This window comes from Rhynchophorus ferrugineus, unplaced genomic scaffold (genome assembly GCF_030347505.1).
Source record: "Rhynchophorus ferrugineus isolate W39M unplaced genomic scaffold, kcgeb_rfMv2 rfM8, whole genome shotgun sequence".
Classification (NCBI taxonomy): domain Eukaryota; kingdom Metazoa; phylum Arthropoda; class Insecta; order Coleoptera; family Curculionidae; genus Rhynchophorus; species Rhynchophorus ferrugineus.
In genome coordinates this window covers 29,712,127-29,731,158 of record NW_027472587.1, presented here as the reverse complement: position 1 = coordinate 29,731,158, position 19,032 = coordinate 29,712,127, and the positions used below count along the sequence as shown (strand labels likewise).

At 33.7% G+C, this 19,032-nt stretch overlaps 1 protein-coding gene across 1 annotated transcript; it reads right to left on the bottom strand.

Annotated features, from left to right (window-relative positions):
- Window positions 1–2,568: 2,568 nt before the first annotated feature.
- LOC143200683 (uncharacterized) lies at window positions 2,569–18,264 on the bottom strand. The gene is made up of 3 exons (XM_076411250.1): window positions 18,110–18,264; window positions 17,237–17,287; window positions 2,569–4,038 (listed from the first exon to the last, which is right to left on the bottom strand). Exons 1-3 carry the CDS (start codon window positions 18,201–18,203, stop codon window positions 2,597–2,599), a joined length of 1,587 nt encoding a protein of 528 aa, XP_076267365.1. The 5' UTR covers window positions 18,204–18,264; the 3' UTR covers window positions 2,569–2,596.
- Between the last annotated feature and the right edge of the window lie 768 nt (window positions 18,265–19,032).

Sequence of the window (19,032 nt, the reverse complement as noted above, 5' to 3'; positions counted from 1 at the left end):
AAAATTGAACCGATAAAAGATAATAAATAATCAAAAAAAAATATTTTAAAATAAAATATGTACATAATAATCGTTGTAATAACTAAATAGAAATAAACAAAAACTATTATATACTAACTGCTATATACACACAATTTAGCTTAATAAATACCAAATATCTATTTACAATATTATTTTAACAACTACCAACTGATCATTTTGAAATCGGTACGAGCAACAAATTATATATGCTTTCTTCGTATATATTTTTTTGTTTATTTTAAAGTCTCTTTGTTACCAACGAAGGTACACCTGGTGTGGACCTACTCCTTGACCTACTCTTTGATATGGGCTCCGAACCACGGTCATCGGCATTAAACCTACCAACTAGCGAGTGACCAACTTGCAGATCACTCCAGAAGACATCCGGTCTTACCCATCCTGGTTACTGGCGTGACTGGGATCATTTTCCTTGTCGGATTTTGCACTCTTATCTAGGACAATTAGAAATATTAATGTCTTTGTTTATTTTTATTTAGTTATGACAACGAATATTATTTACATATTTTATTTTAAAACGTTTATTTGTGTTAAAAATCTAAGTTTCATTATTTTTTACTTCTTAGTGAATTCATTATTTATTATTTGTAATCAGTTCAATTTTCTTGTTAAATATATTCTATTTTTCTATTTTTAGTAATTTGACAAATGTTCTAACCAAACTAGGAGAACAAAAAATCATTGCCCTCACCAGAAATCGAACCCACGACTTTCGCGTGTGATCTGAACGCTCTAACCACACCATAGAGGCAGTTGCCTAAAATATTTATACGGCTTCCCATATGATATGGTTAGTGCTTAGAAGCAAACTGAATGGCTTTTGCATTGAACGATTTTGGTAAGCAAACCTTTACTAAAAACTCCTCAAAAATCCCTGAAGACTATAGCGGTCCGGTCCCTGCTTTCATCATCAGTCAACACTTCATTGACACCACCAATCAACTTGCATATCTTATATGAGTATATTTTGTATAGACATAGCTGCGTGTGAACACCCATATGTACGAAACAATAATTAATGGACCACACAATTATTTGTCGTGGATGGGAACTGTACACAAGGACCAAGCGCAACGGCAATGGAGAAGCGACCACCTTAGACCAGATGTTCCATGAATTATATTTATACATTCACTCAATTATAATAATTATTTTATTACCAACGTGTGTAGCATTATAAGGGAAAGCGCGTAAATACAAAATGTATAATAAAAAATGCTAATAAAAGTAAATCAATATTTTTATTTTAACATACACAAACATGCAATTATTATTTAGATTTGTTTTACTAGTATTAGGCCATTATGTGTTATGGTGTTCATTTTTTCAATTAGTTCTTCTGTGTTGGAGTCTTTGGGGCTTTAATTGTCATTGCGCCTTCTAAATGAGCGGAAAAGCATCTGCGGTATATATTTTTCCAGAAATTCATTTTGGAAACTTAAGCTTCACAGGAAAGGAAATATTGTCAAAATCATGGTGCACATTCTCGTAAGGTTTTATAGTCATTCGGCACATGTTTCCAAAATTCAATGTGTCCCTGCTATTCACGATATTCAACAAAGTGAGCTTTGAGTTCTGTGTCGTATTATAGTTCAATGGGTTCGCTCATTAACTGAGTATTAGACAATCCAAGCTGACTAAACAAAATCATATCATTATCTTCAAAAATCCAAAGGTTTTCTACAAGGATAAAACAGTTCTTAATATTTCTCACAACATTAAAATCTGTCACGGCAGTAGTCAGGCTGGGTGAGATCGGATATCTTCTGAGATGATCTCCAAAGTTGGTCGTAGCCGGTCGATAGGCTTAAGGCCGAGGACCGTGGTTCGAAGTCCACGTTAAACAGTCGGTCCAGTCCTGATAAACCCTATTTGATAAAAAGAAAACACTAAAGTATTTTTGAAAAGCGGCCTAGACATTCTTCTCAAAGTAGACATGTAAAAAAAAAGCCGTTGTGCAGCAAATGCTATACATATACAGTAAGTGATTAAGGCTGATAATTTTTTTCTTTTAGGAAAGGATGTCATTTTCTTTATGTGCTTAATTGATCTCATAAAGAATCTTTAATTTTGTTAGGGGAAATATACGTAAAACATGTATGTGCATTTTCTTATTTTATTTTAAGTTTTTTTGTTATATAGCATGCTAAAATCTGCTATTAAAATTTCCTGTTTATGAAAGAACTTAATAATTAAAATTGAAAACTAATATCGTTTAATTTCGTTTTCGTTAACAAACGTCGATTCATACTTTATACGAATCTTGTTGTAATATTCCATTAATACATTTATATGTTAATTTATTAATTATTAGAAATTATGTAGATTTTGATTAGATTCCAGTTATGTTATACAAAATAAGGATTCTGGTTAGAAGTTAAATTTTAGTATCGATATATCGAATATCTTGATATTCTTAAGAATGAAGACAAAACCCTTCAGAGTTCACTTTACCCTCAGGAAATAGTAAAGTTTCTCGTCACAAACAAAATACCAATTTGTATTTATTATTAACTAAAAAACTCTATGTATTTACTTTATTGTTTAATCACGTTAATTAATTATTACGTCGATTTCGTTGTAGCTTAGAATACAAGCTGAATGGTGTAGGTTCAATATCCGGATCGGGATCTGGACCAGGTGGATCTGGTCTTGGATCTGGATGTGGTGGCGTTGGTTCTGGTTCTGGTCCAGGCCCTGGATCCGGATGAGGTGCAGTCGGCTCTGGTTCTGGCCCCGGTCCTGGATCTGGCTGTGGTGGCGTTGGTTCTGGTCCTGGTCCAGGCCCTGGATCCGGATGAGGTGCAGTCGGCTCTGGTTCTGGCCCCGGTCCTGGATCTGGCTGTGGTGGCGTTGGTTCTGGTCCTGGTCCAGGCCCTGGGTCCGGATGAGGTGCAGTCGGCTCTGGTTCTGGTCCCGGTCCTGGATCTGGATGTGGTGGCGTTGGTTCTGGTTCTGGTCCAGGCCCTGGGTCCGGATGAGGTGCAGTCGGTTCTGGATCAGGACCCGGTCCTGGCCCTGGATCTGGTTGTGTGGGTTCTGGATCCGGTCCTGGTCCTGGCCCTGGATCTGGTTGTGTGGGTTCTGGATCCGGTCCTGGTCCTGGCCCTGGATCTGGTTGTGTGGGTTCTGGATGCGGTCCTGGTCCTGGCCCTGGATCGGGAGTTGGGCCTGGATCAGGATGAGGTGGTGTTGGCTCAGAAGTTCTTGAGGTGGTCGTAGTACTTGTCCTTGCAGTACTGCTACTAGAAGTTGGATATATGGTCGAAGGTAATTGCGTGGTAGTGGAAGGTCTTAAAGTACTAGTAATGGGAGGACGAGTTGTACTAGGCTGTTCTGTAGTAGTAGAAGGTCTAGTAGGAGTAGTGGTAGAACTACTAGTAGTAGTTGGATATGTGGTCGAAGGAAGTTCCGTAGTAGTGGAGGGTCTTAAAGTGCTAGTACTGGAAGGACGAGTTGTACTAGGAAGTTCTGTAGTAGTAGAAGGTCTAGTAGGAGTAGTGGTAGAACTACTAGTAGTAGTTGGATATGTGGTCGAAGGAAGTTCCGTGGTAGTGGAGGGTCTTAAAGTGCTAGTACTGGAAGGACGAGTTGTACTAGGAAGTTCTGTAGTAGTAGAAGGTCTAGTAGGAGTAGTGGTAGAACTACTAGTGGTAGTTGGAGATGTGGTCGAAGGAAGTTGCGTGGTGGTAGATGGTTGCGTTGTAGTGGAAATACTGGGGGTTGTCGTTGGTTGTTCCGTAGAGCTTGTCGTTGATATAGTACTTTCTGTCGTTGGTAAGGAAGAGGTGGTTTCTGGACGATTGGTAGTTGACCATCCTTGACCGGTGCAATTCGATACGGCCGGCAAGTCACAGACTTCCAAATTCTCATCGAAAATCAATCCAGTCGGGCAAGTGAATAAATAGGGCATTCCATCCGAGCACTCCCAAAACTTCGAACAATTCACCGCAGGAAAATAAACGGGTTGTCCCCCATCTACAGCTGGACAGTCAGTCGCTAAAAATAAAATTCCATATAAAAAATAACCAACGTTTCGCAATCGTTACAGATGCAGATGATCTTCAAGGAGGGCGCTATAACACTGAGCGATAATTTAAGAACCGGGTTACCTTCATCACTTGTTGAAATTGTTGTTGATGTTTATTCAATGTCAGAGTTCCCGCTATTAAATTTTACTAGTTTTAGTAGTTTAACTATTATCAACATCAGTATCAATTATGGTTTTTATGTAACTCTAAGTCATTCTAATTATGTCTAATCTTCATCATCGACCTTCATCCTAATTCAAACCAAACATTTGATGAAATGTTTAAAATTATATCAAATTTCTGATATTTGAAATTCTAATGAGATTCATTATTTAATCGGCCAATCTCTGCAGCAACAACCTATAATGGGCAATTGTTACCAAACCAAAGAGATTCTCTATTATTCTTATTCTCCATCATTTAATTATATTAATATATACGCCTATAAATTAGTTTTAAATGATTTTTTATCTGCAACTTTATTGGGGAAAATCGGTACAATATATTTTATTCAAAATACTGTCTATCGATGCCTTTTCCCAACTTTCAAAAAATTTACGGATTCCATTTCGAATTAACGATGTATCTTTTGATCTTATCCACGTATCAACGTGTTTTTTTGGTAAGTTCGTAAGAAATGAAGCGCTATAACAAATAATAATTGGAAGCAGCAAGGTGTGGGATACAACGGGTGGAGTAACACTTCGCATATCATGTTTTCAACATGTGATCGAGCGCTGGTATGCATATCCCATTTGATGGTTTCATAAGGTTTTAGGAGCTCATAATATACTACACCAAGCTAATTCCACCATGTACAAAGCATTAGCTTGGAGCCACGGATATTGGTGCATTACCAGGTAGTCCCCATAATTATTTTCGCTCTAGATTACCGTAATGGATCCATACTTCATCACCAGTAACAATGCGATGTAAAAAACCCTTCCTACTTTGCCGTTGAAGTATATACAAGACCAAATGTCTTTCAATCTCTTTTAGCTTCAATTGATACGGCACAAAATATGCAAGCTTTTGGATCATTCCCATGTACTTCAAGAAATTAGAAATGGTTTCTTGTGTTAGTCCGAACAATTCTGCATATTCTTCTTGCATTTTAAAGTCGCCGAAATCACCACTTTTCGTCGAAAACGTTGAAATCGGTATTCATATATTCATAGATAGAGCACAGTTGCCATAAAATTCATAAAGTGTTCGTTGACCTTCAGCCATCTTCCGTTTACGTGTATTGCTTCCACATTACTATGATTTAGCAAACTTGTTTCATGTATTAAAACGATATCTTGGGTCACTTAGTGTATCCATTTGATTTCGAGGTCATCGTGCAGCTCTTCGTTGGATACGTAGCGATAAGCATTGGTAATTAATCTTAAAACTTTATTTTAGGTACGTTGAATTACTAGTTGGTTTGATGTCTTAGTACAACTCCATATTTCATCTCATAGGTCCAATTGGCAAGAAATTTAGAAAAAAAAAATTTTTTAGACTAATACTAACACTCATTGAAAAAAAAGTATCAATATATTTTAAAAAATAGGCAAAAAAGATATATAGATTTTTTTTAATATCGATATTTTTTCCTAGTTCAGTGATTGTTATTTACACCACCCAACTCTCCAGAGAGCTGTCAGGGTTTGCTGTATAATTTATGTATTTCATTATACCAGTTCGATATTAGAAGTGTTGTTGTTCCCCTCCGAGTCTCTGAGTCGATAAGACCCATCCGCCCCTGGCATATGTTCCAAGTACCGATTCTTTTCGACAAAATGACACGTACTGAAAAATGGATTTTTTTGGCCTGGAACCGGGTTGGGGAATCCTGTTACGGAGACCTGGTCGGGAAGACCCGCAGGAATAAGCGAGTTGGACTGGTTATGTGAAGACTGCCTCTGGGCTACCCACTAAACCCCACCCTATCAGCTGATCCAATAACCCTAACTAATACTTCTTACTGCTAGTAAGGAGGGTGCCCGTAACCGGTAACATCGTTAAGAGGCACAAGGGCCAGGCAAGGACGTGGTGTCATTATCGCACCACGCAGCTTGCGGTTCATGAGTTAATCGCTCGCCGGAGAAGACCGAGACAATTTGGAGTTAGAGACGAAGAGCCGAATGAGTTATTGGCCTAAAATGTCGGCCAGCTCGGTAATACATTTATTGTCCGAGAGACGAAGAGTGGAGAAATATCTCGAGTAAACCTCGGATATAAAATCGTGAACTTGGGGGACGTCTGTTTCTCTATGAATTTGATTGTTCCTGGCGAACCAGGGGGCATTGATTATTCTCCTGAGAATTTTGTTTTGAAAGAGTTGAAGACGTTCTACTCAGTGAGGTTTCAACATAAAGTTTCAATTGTACCCCATGCGTTTACACTAACACCATCTGTTGTAAATTCATTAAAATTAATTTATAGGCCCAAAATGTTTTCATAAATTATATTTATAATGTTATTATTTCAATCCGCCAATTTTCAAATTAATTATATCATAATAATATAGAAATTTAATTTTAGTGTAATCAACAGTAGTAACAAAGTAAATTTTAGTAAAAACTATTTCAAATTTATATCCTTCACCAAAATATCATTAAAAGTTCATTCTAATCAAAAGTTTTTAAAAACTTATTTTTCAATGTTCAATATATAAACCTTAAAATAATATGTCCTAAAAATGATTTTCAAAATTCTAATTATTTTTAAGACATTATTAATATTATTGGTGCAAATAGTTCCCTCTATCTGGCACTCGATTGTTTTCCAATTTTTTTAATAATTTATACGCATTCACTTAAAAGGCGTAAATATTCCTCTGTCACACATCAGATTATTTCAAATTAAGTAGCAAAAAGGAGCTTTAATTAGTCAACTGATTGTCGTTTTTATTGATTTTCACTCTGCTTTCGACTGTATACACTCACTTTGGGCAGTTTTGGGAGCTGAGTAAGACCCCTAAATGTTATCAAACCTCTTGAGATGTCTTACGATGGTCATAAGTACTGGGGCGTTTGTTCTTTGCATTTTACACTCGATAATTATAAATCTAAATCTAGAAGAGCACTACTTAATCCACTATCCCTGAATAGAATTTAAATAGCAACAGTAAGGGGCAATCATTAAATAATTGGAAAGGCGTAAATCTTTGGAAGCTGAGGAAGTCCTCTAAAAGTTATCAAACCTCTTGAGGTATCTTACGATAGTTCCATTAGCTGTGAACAAAATTAAAATAGTTTCCCAAATCCATTTAAACCCAAAGTGGGTACGTCTCTCCACTACTTTTCAACATAACAGTGAATGCAATTACGCGAAAAGTTTTTAAAAACACACATAGCATTCGAAATGATGCTAATAATTATGTTGTTCATTGATGATAGAGCTATATTCGCTGATATGATGTTTAAGCTTCTAGTATTTTTCATAATATGGTTCACAACGGAGGTTGATGATCCACAAAATGACCGATCCACAAAATATTCCATCATAATCAACTGTGGCTGATTAATTTACGATTCACACCTATTAGTTAAACGATGACGTATCTACTGTGCACGTTTTCTCTACAAAACTACTTTTTTCATTTTAATCGAGATTTCTCTTTAGGTAATTTACATGAATTTTTGATGAAATCTTTATTGGAATGTATTTTGAAAGAAAAATATTTTTAAAAAAATCGGAAAGGTAGTACTTGATTGAGGAAAACACTGGAACAATTTTTTGCAAAATATCTTTATTGGTCATTATTATGTTTGTTTTAGAACACAATATACACTAGACCCATACATCACTAGGCTATAAAGTAATTATTTGCAATTTTTTTTTCTTGCTTTCTCTGATGTTTAAAACGTCGTCTTCTAGACCAAAATACTCTCTAAACTTTTACCTTCGCCAAAACATCATTAATAACTAGTAAAGAAATCTATTACTAGGACACTGATAAACCAATACAGGTACAATATATATATCTATACTGAACGACATGATTAATAGATGGCGATCACAAATGCTTCTCTATACAATCATAAAAATGGTTACACGTAATCTTTGATAAGTTTATCACAAATAAGTATATTTTAAATAGCCGGCCGACCCAAACTATCACGCCCTCTACTAGTTACTGTTATAATTTTTCTACATATTAGGAAAGGGCTCTTTTAACAATATAAAAAATATTATTAATATCCCATCTCAGTTTAAATGTTCCTAACATCTAACTTAATTAACATTCCTAATATAAACCAATAGAAAATACATTTAAATTGCAAGAACAAAACTATTATGTTTTATATATAGAATCATTTGAGCTTATAACTGTTCTAAAAGTTTCTAAATGGTGAAAATTCAACTTTACTTAAAGATTTAGTGAACAAGTCGGCACATTTATCTGATAAACAAATCTTAGAGAAAAAACCTAATACCAACACACCAGTTTGGGTTTATTAACAAGCATTCAACAATTAACCAGGTCCACAGAATAACAGATGTTATTGAAAACGCCTACGGAAGTAGAAAGTATGGTCAGCCATATTCTTAGATGAAGCACAAGCCTTCGATAAGGTTTGGCATGAAGGCCTCGTTCATAAACTACAGAAAATGTTACCAAAACAACACACCGAACTACTAAAATCGTACAATAGAGCCAGAATGTTTAGAGTTAAACAATAAGAAGCTTACTCTACAATAAAACCATCTATAGCAGGTGAACCACTATGAAGTACACTGGGGCCTATGCTTTATCTACTCTGCACTTGTGATATACCATAAATGGAGAATGTTATGACGGCTTTATTTGCTGATGATACTACGATTATAGCTGTTGGAGACAATAGTGAAGAAGCCACACGAAAATTACAACAGGGAAGTGACAATATAAATAATTGGACACAAGCTTGGAAAATAAAAATTAACGAAAATAAATTTGTGCATGTGAAGTTAAGCTGCACCGTACAAGCACCAATAACATTAAATACTTAACTATCATTCCATATACCAACAACGCTAAATATCTTGGAATTAATCTTGATACAAAACATCGCTGGAAGGATAATATAAAGCAGAAAAAAAGAACTGGAATTGAAATATAGGAAAATGCATTGGCTAATTGGAAGAAAATCACAATTATCAGTACATAATAAATTTCTATTATATAAACAAATACTGAAATCTATATTGACATACGGGGATGTTCTGCAAAGAGTAACATAAACAAAATACAAATTTTTCAGAATAAAGTCCTGAGAAGTATTGTGGGACCACTCAAAAATTACAGGACTGACTACCGATATCGGGACCTTCAGATACCCACAGTCAGTCAAGAAATCAAGAGAATTGCAAGAGGATATAAGGAAAGACTCCATTCTCATGAGAATATTGAAATATCGCAACTTTTGGATACCACTAGAGCAGGACACAGTTTAGTTTACTCCTGGACTGCCAAACCAGCGGATATGTACTTGGCATCCAATGAATTGAAGAAGAATGAAAACTATAAAGCTGCTAACACTTTTTCTAGTTGAACGGTCACCACCCCAGTGAATGTTACTCATTCTTTTAAGTTACATAGTACCTTTTAGACATCAACAGTTTGCCCGTACCAGATTTACCACATTACACAGATGGCCATTATATTTTGTGTGCAAGTAATAGACATAATCTGATCACTTAAAAGGTAATTTGTTCGTCACTCCATTGAGCCTTGTATTCCAACAAAATTATTATGTTCTATATATAAATCATTTGAGCTTATAACTGTTCTAAAAGTTCCTAAATAGTGAGAATTCAACTTTATTTAAAGATTTAGTGAGCAATTCTCCACAATTATCTGATAAACCAGGTTTTGATGACCAGGTCCACAGAATAACAGATGTTATTGAAAAAGCCTACGAAAGTAAAAAAGTGTGCTCAACCATATAACACAAGCCTTCGATAAGGTATGAAGGCCTTGTTCATAAACTACAGAAAATGTTACCAAAACAACACATTATTGTTTTGCTCGATAATTAGTCACTCTGATTTCTTAATATAGATATCTTCATAGATATCAATTTGTTTTATTTTCCAATACTACTAAATGGACGTTGACATCAAAATTCGAACAGTTTTTACCTATACAGGGATGCATAACTGTACTCTTCTCCATTGGTTTCCAAGACGTTTTATACTTCCGAAAACTCTCTTGGAATCTATGTTTTTAGTTTTCTAGTTTTTTATTGGTCTTTAACTTTCATCACATTTATCATATATATTTTATATTATTATATTCATTTATCATTTTATTTTAAGTTTACAGAACACGAACTTTAGACGTGTTTTATTTTTGTAATCTCTGATCTCAAAGCTCACAATCTTCTTATAATTTTAAGTTAATTCTTTGCAAGAGTGAATGATAACAAGAGTATTGGCTTTGGAACAAGAAAGAAACTTTCAACGGTGCGCACTAATTCTAGAAAAAGGTCTCATATCATAGAAATTAAATACATAGAAATGGAAGCCAAGTGTAAGCAATCGTAATCATACTCCGAGTTCGCTTAGAAACGTCAAAATATATGTGATATAGAGACGGTATGAAAGTAAAAACAACTGATATATTTCCTGCATTTAGATCTGTTTTTCTATTTTTGTATACAGTTTTTAAAAAAATTGTTATATACGATATAAATTATTTGTTTAAAGGCAAAAAACATAATAAAATTGTTGCTTTCATGAATGTAAAGTTTAAAATGGTATGTACACTCTTTTTCAGATAGTCCTGCTTTATCCCAGATATGGTTTCCGAAAGAAAATAATGATAAACTTAAGATTAAACTTAAGCATCTCTTATGAGCTCCTACGTAAGTACTGGGACGTGTTCTTTGCATTTTACACTCGATGGTTATAAATCTAAATCTAGAAGAGCATTGCTTAATCCAAAAACTATTCCTGACTGAAATTTAAATAGTAATAGTAAATAGCAATCATTAAATAATTGGAATCAGTAGAAGTTTTATTAAAAATATCCAAAATAATTATAAATAAATAGAAATATTTTCTTTCAAACAAAGAAAACTGGCATACGTTTGAAAACTGAAAATTAATTATTTTTTTTTAAACAGACGCATCTCTGTCTTCAATTTCAGATAGATCTGAACCAAATAATACAAAACCAAAATGACCAAGAACTAGATGTATACGTGGTAATAATAATTCATTGTTGTTTGTTTCGGTGGATAAGAAAAGTCACTAGAATTTCGAAGGGCAGTTTTACATGCATTCCCATATTATATGTTGCAGAAACGTAAAACTGTTTTTGTCCCCGTTAAACGAAACTTAACCGTAACGTCTTAAGGAACAACAATTTCAGTATATTCCCATTTAAAATTACATTGACATAATGTATTTTTTTATATTCATATCGTCACAATTATCAGATTATATAAGAATTTTAAATGTTTTTTTTTATAAAATTCAAATATTAAATAGTATTTATATTATAATTGTTTATATATTATCATATCCGTCTATATATGTATGCAAAACCTTTGTAAAAATTGATAATTCCAACGAAATTTTATCTCTAATAACTGAACTAGACTGCTTTTAACGTATTTGCAAGTTCCCAAGATTTAAGAGCGTTGTTATTATCAAAATGTTATCAGTAATCGGCAACCGCGTTAATTACAGCTACAAAATAAACAAACAAACAAAACTGAATCATTTGTATTTAAAAAACAAAAAATTTAATAAGAGTGTACGAGAGTAAATACTTATTCTGATTAAAAAATGGAATTTAGGAGTTATTCGCACTGAAGGTAATTTACTACCGAACAGTTGTATTCGTATGCTAAGAGTGCTTTCTGAGTTCAACATCTCACTAAATAATTAATATTGTGGCTGTTATAACACATTGTCCTGATGTTGACAATTTGTTTTAAATATATTATTCATTTCAGCGTTTGCAATATATTAGATAAAAATAAATGAACTAGCTGCAAATGGAGAATATTGTCCATACTCGTCGATGCTAATTCAGATTGACGTCAAGTGGCAAATTGGCCAAAGAACTTGACCTAGAAAATATAGCAAACAATAGCCTATAAGTATATTTTTTCAAATTTATAGTGAAGTTTGAAAATTTCAGATCATGGGAGTCCCACTTAATCTCACTTTCCATCAACAACACAGTTTTTTGTACATATCTATTGTCCTACTGAAAGATGATTGTTTTCTTCTTCAAACCAAGCTACTTCTCATGAAAAACCCAACGCACAAATGGCAAAGAACATTAGAGTAATGTTCGCATGTAATTATGCCGCTTTTTTCAAGGAATTCTCATACACAGTGGGCTAATTTGTTGCTCGTACCGGCTTCAAAGTAATTAGTTGGTAGTAGTTAAAATAATATTGTAAATAGATAAATAGGTTTAGGTAGGTATTAAGCTAAATTGTGTGTATATAGTAGAATATAAAATATATGTAGATAGGATAAATAAGTTTTTATTTATTTTTGTTTAGTTATTACAACGATTATTGTGTACATATTTTATTTCAAAACGTTTTTTCTTTGTGTTAAAAATCTAAGTTTGATTATGTTTTACTTCTTAGTGGGTTCCTTAATTTTTTGAAGTCGGTTCAATTTTTTTGTTAAAAATATTTTATATATAATACCCTGACTTTTCATTACTTAACAAGTCAATCGAAAAGTATCCGGTCTGACACAAAGATGGCGCTAATATAATTAAATCCATATGTTTTTTAGTTAGCTCTAACCCTCAAAAGATGCGTGTATAAATTTGACAGGTGTCGGATCATCAATTTGTGAATTATAGCAATTTGAGTGAAGCAATTCTTGTTATTGTGAAAAAAATGGATAAAAAGGAATTTCGCGTGTTGATAAAATATTGCTTTTTGAAGGGAAAAAAACATTTGAAGCAAAAACTTGGCTTGATGCCGAGTTTCCGGACACTGACCCAGGAAAATCAACCATCAAGGATTGATATGCTAAGTTTAGACGTGGTGAAATGAGCACCGAAGACGGTGAACGCAGTGGATGCCCCAAAAGAGGTTGTTACCGACGAAAACATTAAACAAATCCACAAAATGATTTTGAAAGAGCCTAAATTGAAAATGAATGAAATAGCAGACACTCTAAAGATATCAACTGAACATGTACATCATATCGTTCACGAATATTTGGGTATGAGAAAGCTTTGTACAAAGTGGGTGCTCACTTTTGACCGTGACGTGAAACGTGGCTCCATTATTTCACTCCGAAGTCCAATCGACAGTCATCCGAGTGGACTGCATACGATAAACCAGCTCCAAATCGTGGAAAAATGCAACAATCGACTGGCAAGGTTATGGCGTCTGTATTTTGGAATGCGCATGGAATAATTTCCATTGACTGCCTTGAAAAAGTAAGGACTATCAACAGCGACTATTACATAGCGTTAATGGACAGTTTTAAGAACGAAATCGCCGAAAAACGGCTGCATTTGAAGAAAAAGAAAATGCTGCTCCTCCAAGACAAGGCGCCGTGTCAAAAATCCATGAATTTGGCTTCAAATTGCTTCCTCATCCACCGTATTCTCCAGATCTGGCGCCCGGCGACCATTTTCTGTTCTCAGATCTCAAAAGAATGCTCACGAGGAATAAAATTCGTCGATTGAAGAGGTGACCAAAGCTACTGAGACCTATTGTGAAGCAAAAGACAAATTGTTCTACAAAAATGGTATCTAAAAGTTGGAGGGACGCCCTTGAAGGGAATTATGTTGAATAAAAAAAAACTGGCAAAAAATTTTCGCAAAAAATATGTTTTACTATGGTAGGCCGGGGACTTTTCAATTGACCTGTTATTGCTGGGAATATATGGGTTCCAAAACAAAAACCCGATAATAAAAAAATGACTGGAATTAAATCATTTTACCACTAAATAATACACTTAAATGGCAAACAGATAAATCTAGACGATGTGAATGAAATGGGTAGATTAAAACATGTGCTACCATGTATATAATCTAATTAAAAAACTCTAGTATAATATACTATATACGTACACGAGATCACTTACTGAATATATTTTCTAGGCCCACCTTTAATAAGAATTATTAGAATGCTGCCTGAAGTATCACGTTAAGTGTTTCATGTATTTGTATAAATATTAGGAAAATGATACTACATACTGCAACTATGCTGTCAAGTGTGCTTGTCATAGATTAAATCGCATGTTAGAGTTATGTAAATAAAGAAAATATGCAATAAATCCAAATTATCAATATACTACATTAAGCAAATATTTAATCAAGATCTTTAAAAATTATTTAAATAATAAATACTGGAATACACTGCATACATCACTACATAGTATAAAACAAAGTCGCCTTTTCTGTCCCTATATCCCTATGTGCGCTTAAATCTTTAAAACTACGCAACGGATTTTGATGCGGTTTTTTTCAATAGATAGAGTGATTCAAGAGGAAGGTTTATATGTATAATACATGCATAATATACCAAGGCAAGATTGCTAATTTTAGAGGTTTCTAACGTGATGTCGTAAATTAACCTATTTTTTTAGGCTTATTTAGCAATTATCAAAAACGCTGCCTAACCCTACGAGTTAGATCAAATTAGTGTACTACATTATTGTACACCATAAAAAGGTCTACAAAAAAGTCCGCGATGGTATATGTTTATCTTTTAGGGATAACCCACATTAACCATTTTTATTGTTTACTTTTTACATGAGAAAATGGCTTATTTACGAAGCTATTTTAAGCAATACGGCATTAATCCTTATCGAATTAAGTACCTTAAATACAGTGTGCAATTAATATAGATCAATATGGTTCCTTACAGCATGTAAATAAACAAATATTTTCGGAGATATTACAAATTTAAAATTTGCGTTTAAAAATGTGTAATGTAATAAAAATTGTATGAATTTAGATATTCCAAAGATAGCAGGAAATCTTCATAGTACGTATAGGGGAAGAGGAATTGTTTTACTCCAAATTTAATGCGTGCAGGCCAAGGGCAGTAATGAATGAACCAAAAATATTGGATCGATTTTAATCATGTTTTCATTGAGTGACATAGGCATATATATTTTATGCCCGTGCAAAGTCGGAGCGGGCCGCTATGTTTTTATATACAACGTTCATATTTTTTCTGTAGTGTATTTAATTTAGTATCAGCATTGCACCCGTGCGAAGCCGGGGCGGGTCGCTAGTGATAGTATATATTAAATTAGTGTAGTTAAACAGAGAGCCTAGTACCATTATTTTACAGAAAACCAAAAAAAACACTTTTGCACCATATAGGTGGTGCGTTATGTTCAGTGTATATTATCTGTTTCTCCAAGTATAGATATAGCTTCCATTTTTTTCTATCTCTGCTCAGTCTTCTTGTTTCCCTCGGAGTTTTTCCCCTTTGCTTATGTATTTCTCTGATATATCTCCTTCATTAATGAACTTACTACAATGAACTTGTTTACATATTCAATTTAAATATTCATTAATACTGACTCTCCCATCAATATAACTTTTGTTTTGCTTTATTTCGTTCGATATTATCACTTATCTATCATTTGTTATTGTTAGTGTTGGTATCTAGCGACTGAAAGTGACTATCCATTATTTAGTAATTGACTTGCTATCGACTGTTTCAGTGGTGTTTCAGTGGACTTTTAATTACTATTTTTGATCCTACTTGTTTCATTCGACTGATTTTTAACGTTCTGGTGCCGTCATCCTAGCCGCGATCTTGACAAAAATGTACCCAATTTATGCTTACATAGATATATATGTAATTATATTTTCCTGAAGGAATTTATACATCTCCGTCTCGCTTATACTATCGTTGGAAAATATAACCACATATAAAATTAACTGGCCCAAGCTATTATCTCCGACCTTTCCTCTCTCACAATTTATACAGGAAAGAATTCTTACATCTTCGTCTGAGATAACGAATTGAAAAAAAAGTCGAACCGTGCAACTGCATAGTAATTACTATTTTCAGTAGCTAGTTCACCTGTTTCGACTGTTTTCAGTCGAGAGTTCCCAACACTAGTTATTATTATATCATGTGCAAAAGCTCTACCTGCCTTCTATTTTATCGATATTTACTCTTTACTTAATTTCTCTCTCATTATTCTCTTTATTTCAATTTTTATACCCAGTTTTATCTATTTGAGATTTGTTGAACTCAAACTTCCGTCACGATCTAAACCTTCTTGGAACTTGGAAAGAGGGTATTTGATTTCATGTTGTCTGCTAAGACGACATTTTTATTTTATTTTATTACCTACGCTTCTTTGTTTTAATATAACCCATAATGTTTCTCTTCTGATATATCTATAATAGTTAAATATTATTACAGTCCCTTTTATCTCTCTTCTTATGTATCGGAACGATAAGTACTATTTGCCAATCATGTGGCATTTGCTCCTGTCTCTATACTCTATTATAAATATTCAATCTTATTTATTTAACGAAGATACTAGGTGTACCGGAAAGTCATTACCGGCTTTTCTAACAGATGTGACTAATCTTAAGTATACAATATTTTGATTTGACACATATCATTTGAGATGAATTGATGTAAAGATGAGTGCCACATCAATTGAATGACAGACAACTGGAAAATTGGCGAAACCGCCCATACACCTTGGCCAAATCGTTTTGATCTCAAGACAACGCTATTGGTTTGGTGGGACCAGAGTGGCGTGATGTATTACGAACTGTTGAAACCTGGTGAAACAGCTAATAGTGATCGCTACTAAAACAAATGATCAAGTTGAACCAAGAATTCATCGAAAAACGCCCAGAATGGGTCCGGAGACAGTAGAGTAATTTTACAGGACCATAACGCCGTCTAATAAAGCAAAACCGGTAAAAGAAATGTTGAAGACACTTGGATGGGACATATTATCGCACCCGCCGTACCTTCCAGACCTTGGCCTAAATAACCTCTAAGTTATATGTGTCAAACATCATTATTTTACCTCCTGCATATAGATATACATTTAATATTCAATGATCAATATTACAATACATAGTATAAATATAACTTATACACAATAATTTTAGTCTTAGCATTGGAGTGTTGTATTTCTGTATGTATTAGTATATTCTTAACAACACATTCAACATATATAAACTGATCAGTTCTAATTATACTTACGAACTGGTTCATAAACATCTATTAGTGCCCCAGTACTGATACAGAATAAAGCTGGAAATAAAATTAAATATTAAATACATAGAATGAACGAAAGTGAACTAAAAGCTAACTTTTCAATAATCAATGGGTAAAATTCTTACTTCTTAATATGCCCCAAACGAGCAACAGCGTGCTCAACTACTACAAAGAAAATAAACGTTTATTCAAGCAGTACTAGGCAGCATTCAGAAGTCAAATAAACAAAACAAACATATAGAGTCTAAAATATATGGAAAAAGTAGAAATGTCGGTAGAATATTTTGCGGACGACATAATAATGACACTTGATAAGTCAGAATACCTAGAGAAAGGCTTAAATGGATAAAATATAATATTAAGATAATATGAAATGACAATGAATAAAAACAAAGCGAAGCTTGTGGTCATGGGAGAGACAGAATGTAAAAATAGATCAAGTAATTAAAGCCAGAATATGACAAACCGTGATTTTATACTTTGTTATAACAGCAAATTCAAAACCGAATTTGATTATTTATTCATGGTCATAAAACTTGATAAACCGTTACTGAAAGAGTCTATCAGAAAATTGAACGATGAGAAATCAACATGACTAGGTTGGCACACGGTTTCGAAAGGCTTAATAAGTGAGAAAGTAGCTCGACGATTGGATTGCTAACAAACCAACACCCTTCTTTCAACACAATATCATCATATTACCTAAAAGATTCTGAAAAAATGTGAAAAACGATGAAATATATGTTGATTTAAATCAAAACATATAGTTATAGTAGTCATCAATATATAAGTTATTTTTTAAAATAATTGCGCTATTAAATCATATATCTATTATAAATCAACAAAAAGATTACTTACACGCTACGACAAGTGGCACTACAAGCTTCAAGACACGTTTAGTCGAGAACATTTTTAATGAAATAAAATCATTATGACCAAAATAAAATAGCATCGGGTAAGTGCAAAACTAACAACTAATCCCATTTGTCGGGTCCTTATAAAGCGAGATAGGAATTTTTATATCAATCATTATGATTGCAATTTAAACCATAACGTCCCTCAGTTTTTAAATCCACTTATCGCTCTTGAGTAAATAAATGACATTTTTCAATTAATCTCGGAGAAAATTTCCTACAATTATTCTTTTTTTAGTCAAAATATTTGTATAATAATCGCATTTTTGAATTTGAATAGCATAATGTTGGGACTGGTAAATGGACGTGACCTAACACATAGATGACCCTAGTTTTATTGCCTTTACCCCTATTTCAGTTAGTACCAACCATTAAAAGAAAGCTGTTAAAATTTCATGATAGTCTACCAATAAGTTTGTGAGTTATTGTGCTAAGAGTGACGCCACTTTTATTATTTTCAAAACAACGGATTAAAAACAATTTCGTGTTTAAATTTATACTGGTTCTTGAAGGAAAAAATACCGTTCAAGTGAAGAAATGGCTTGAAACGTGTTATAAGCACTGCGCTCCTTCAGAACCAACGATAAAACATTGGTTTGCTGACTTCAGACGTGGTCATAAAGATACCAATGATACAGAACGTTCAAATGTGGCGGGCGTCTAAATGAAGTGAACACCAGAAAAATTTTAAATATCTACAAAATTGCTTTGAATAATTGAAAAGTGAAGTTGCGTGAGTTGGCTAACATCGTAAATATATCAAAAGAACATATTGGTTTTATATTGCATGGGCATAATCTATGAGAGAACTCTGTTCAAAGTAGGTGCGGAGTTTGTTCACTGTTAACCAAAAACAATAACGTGATG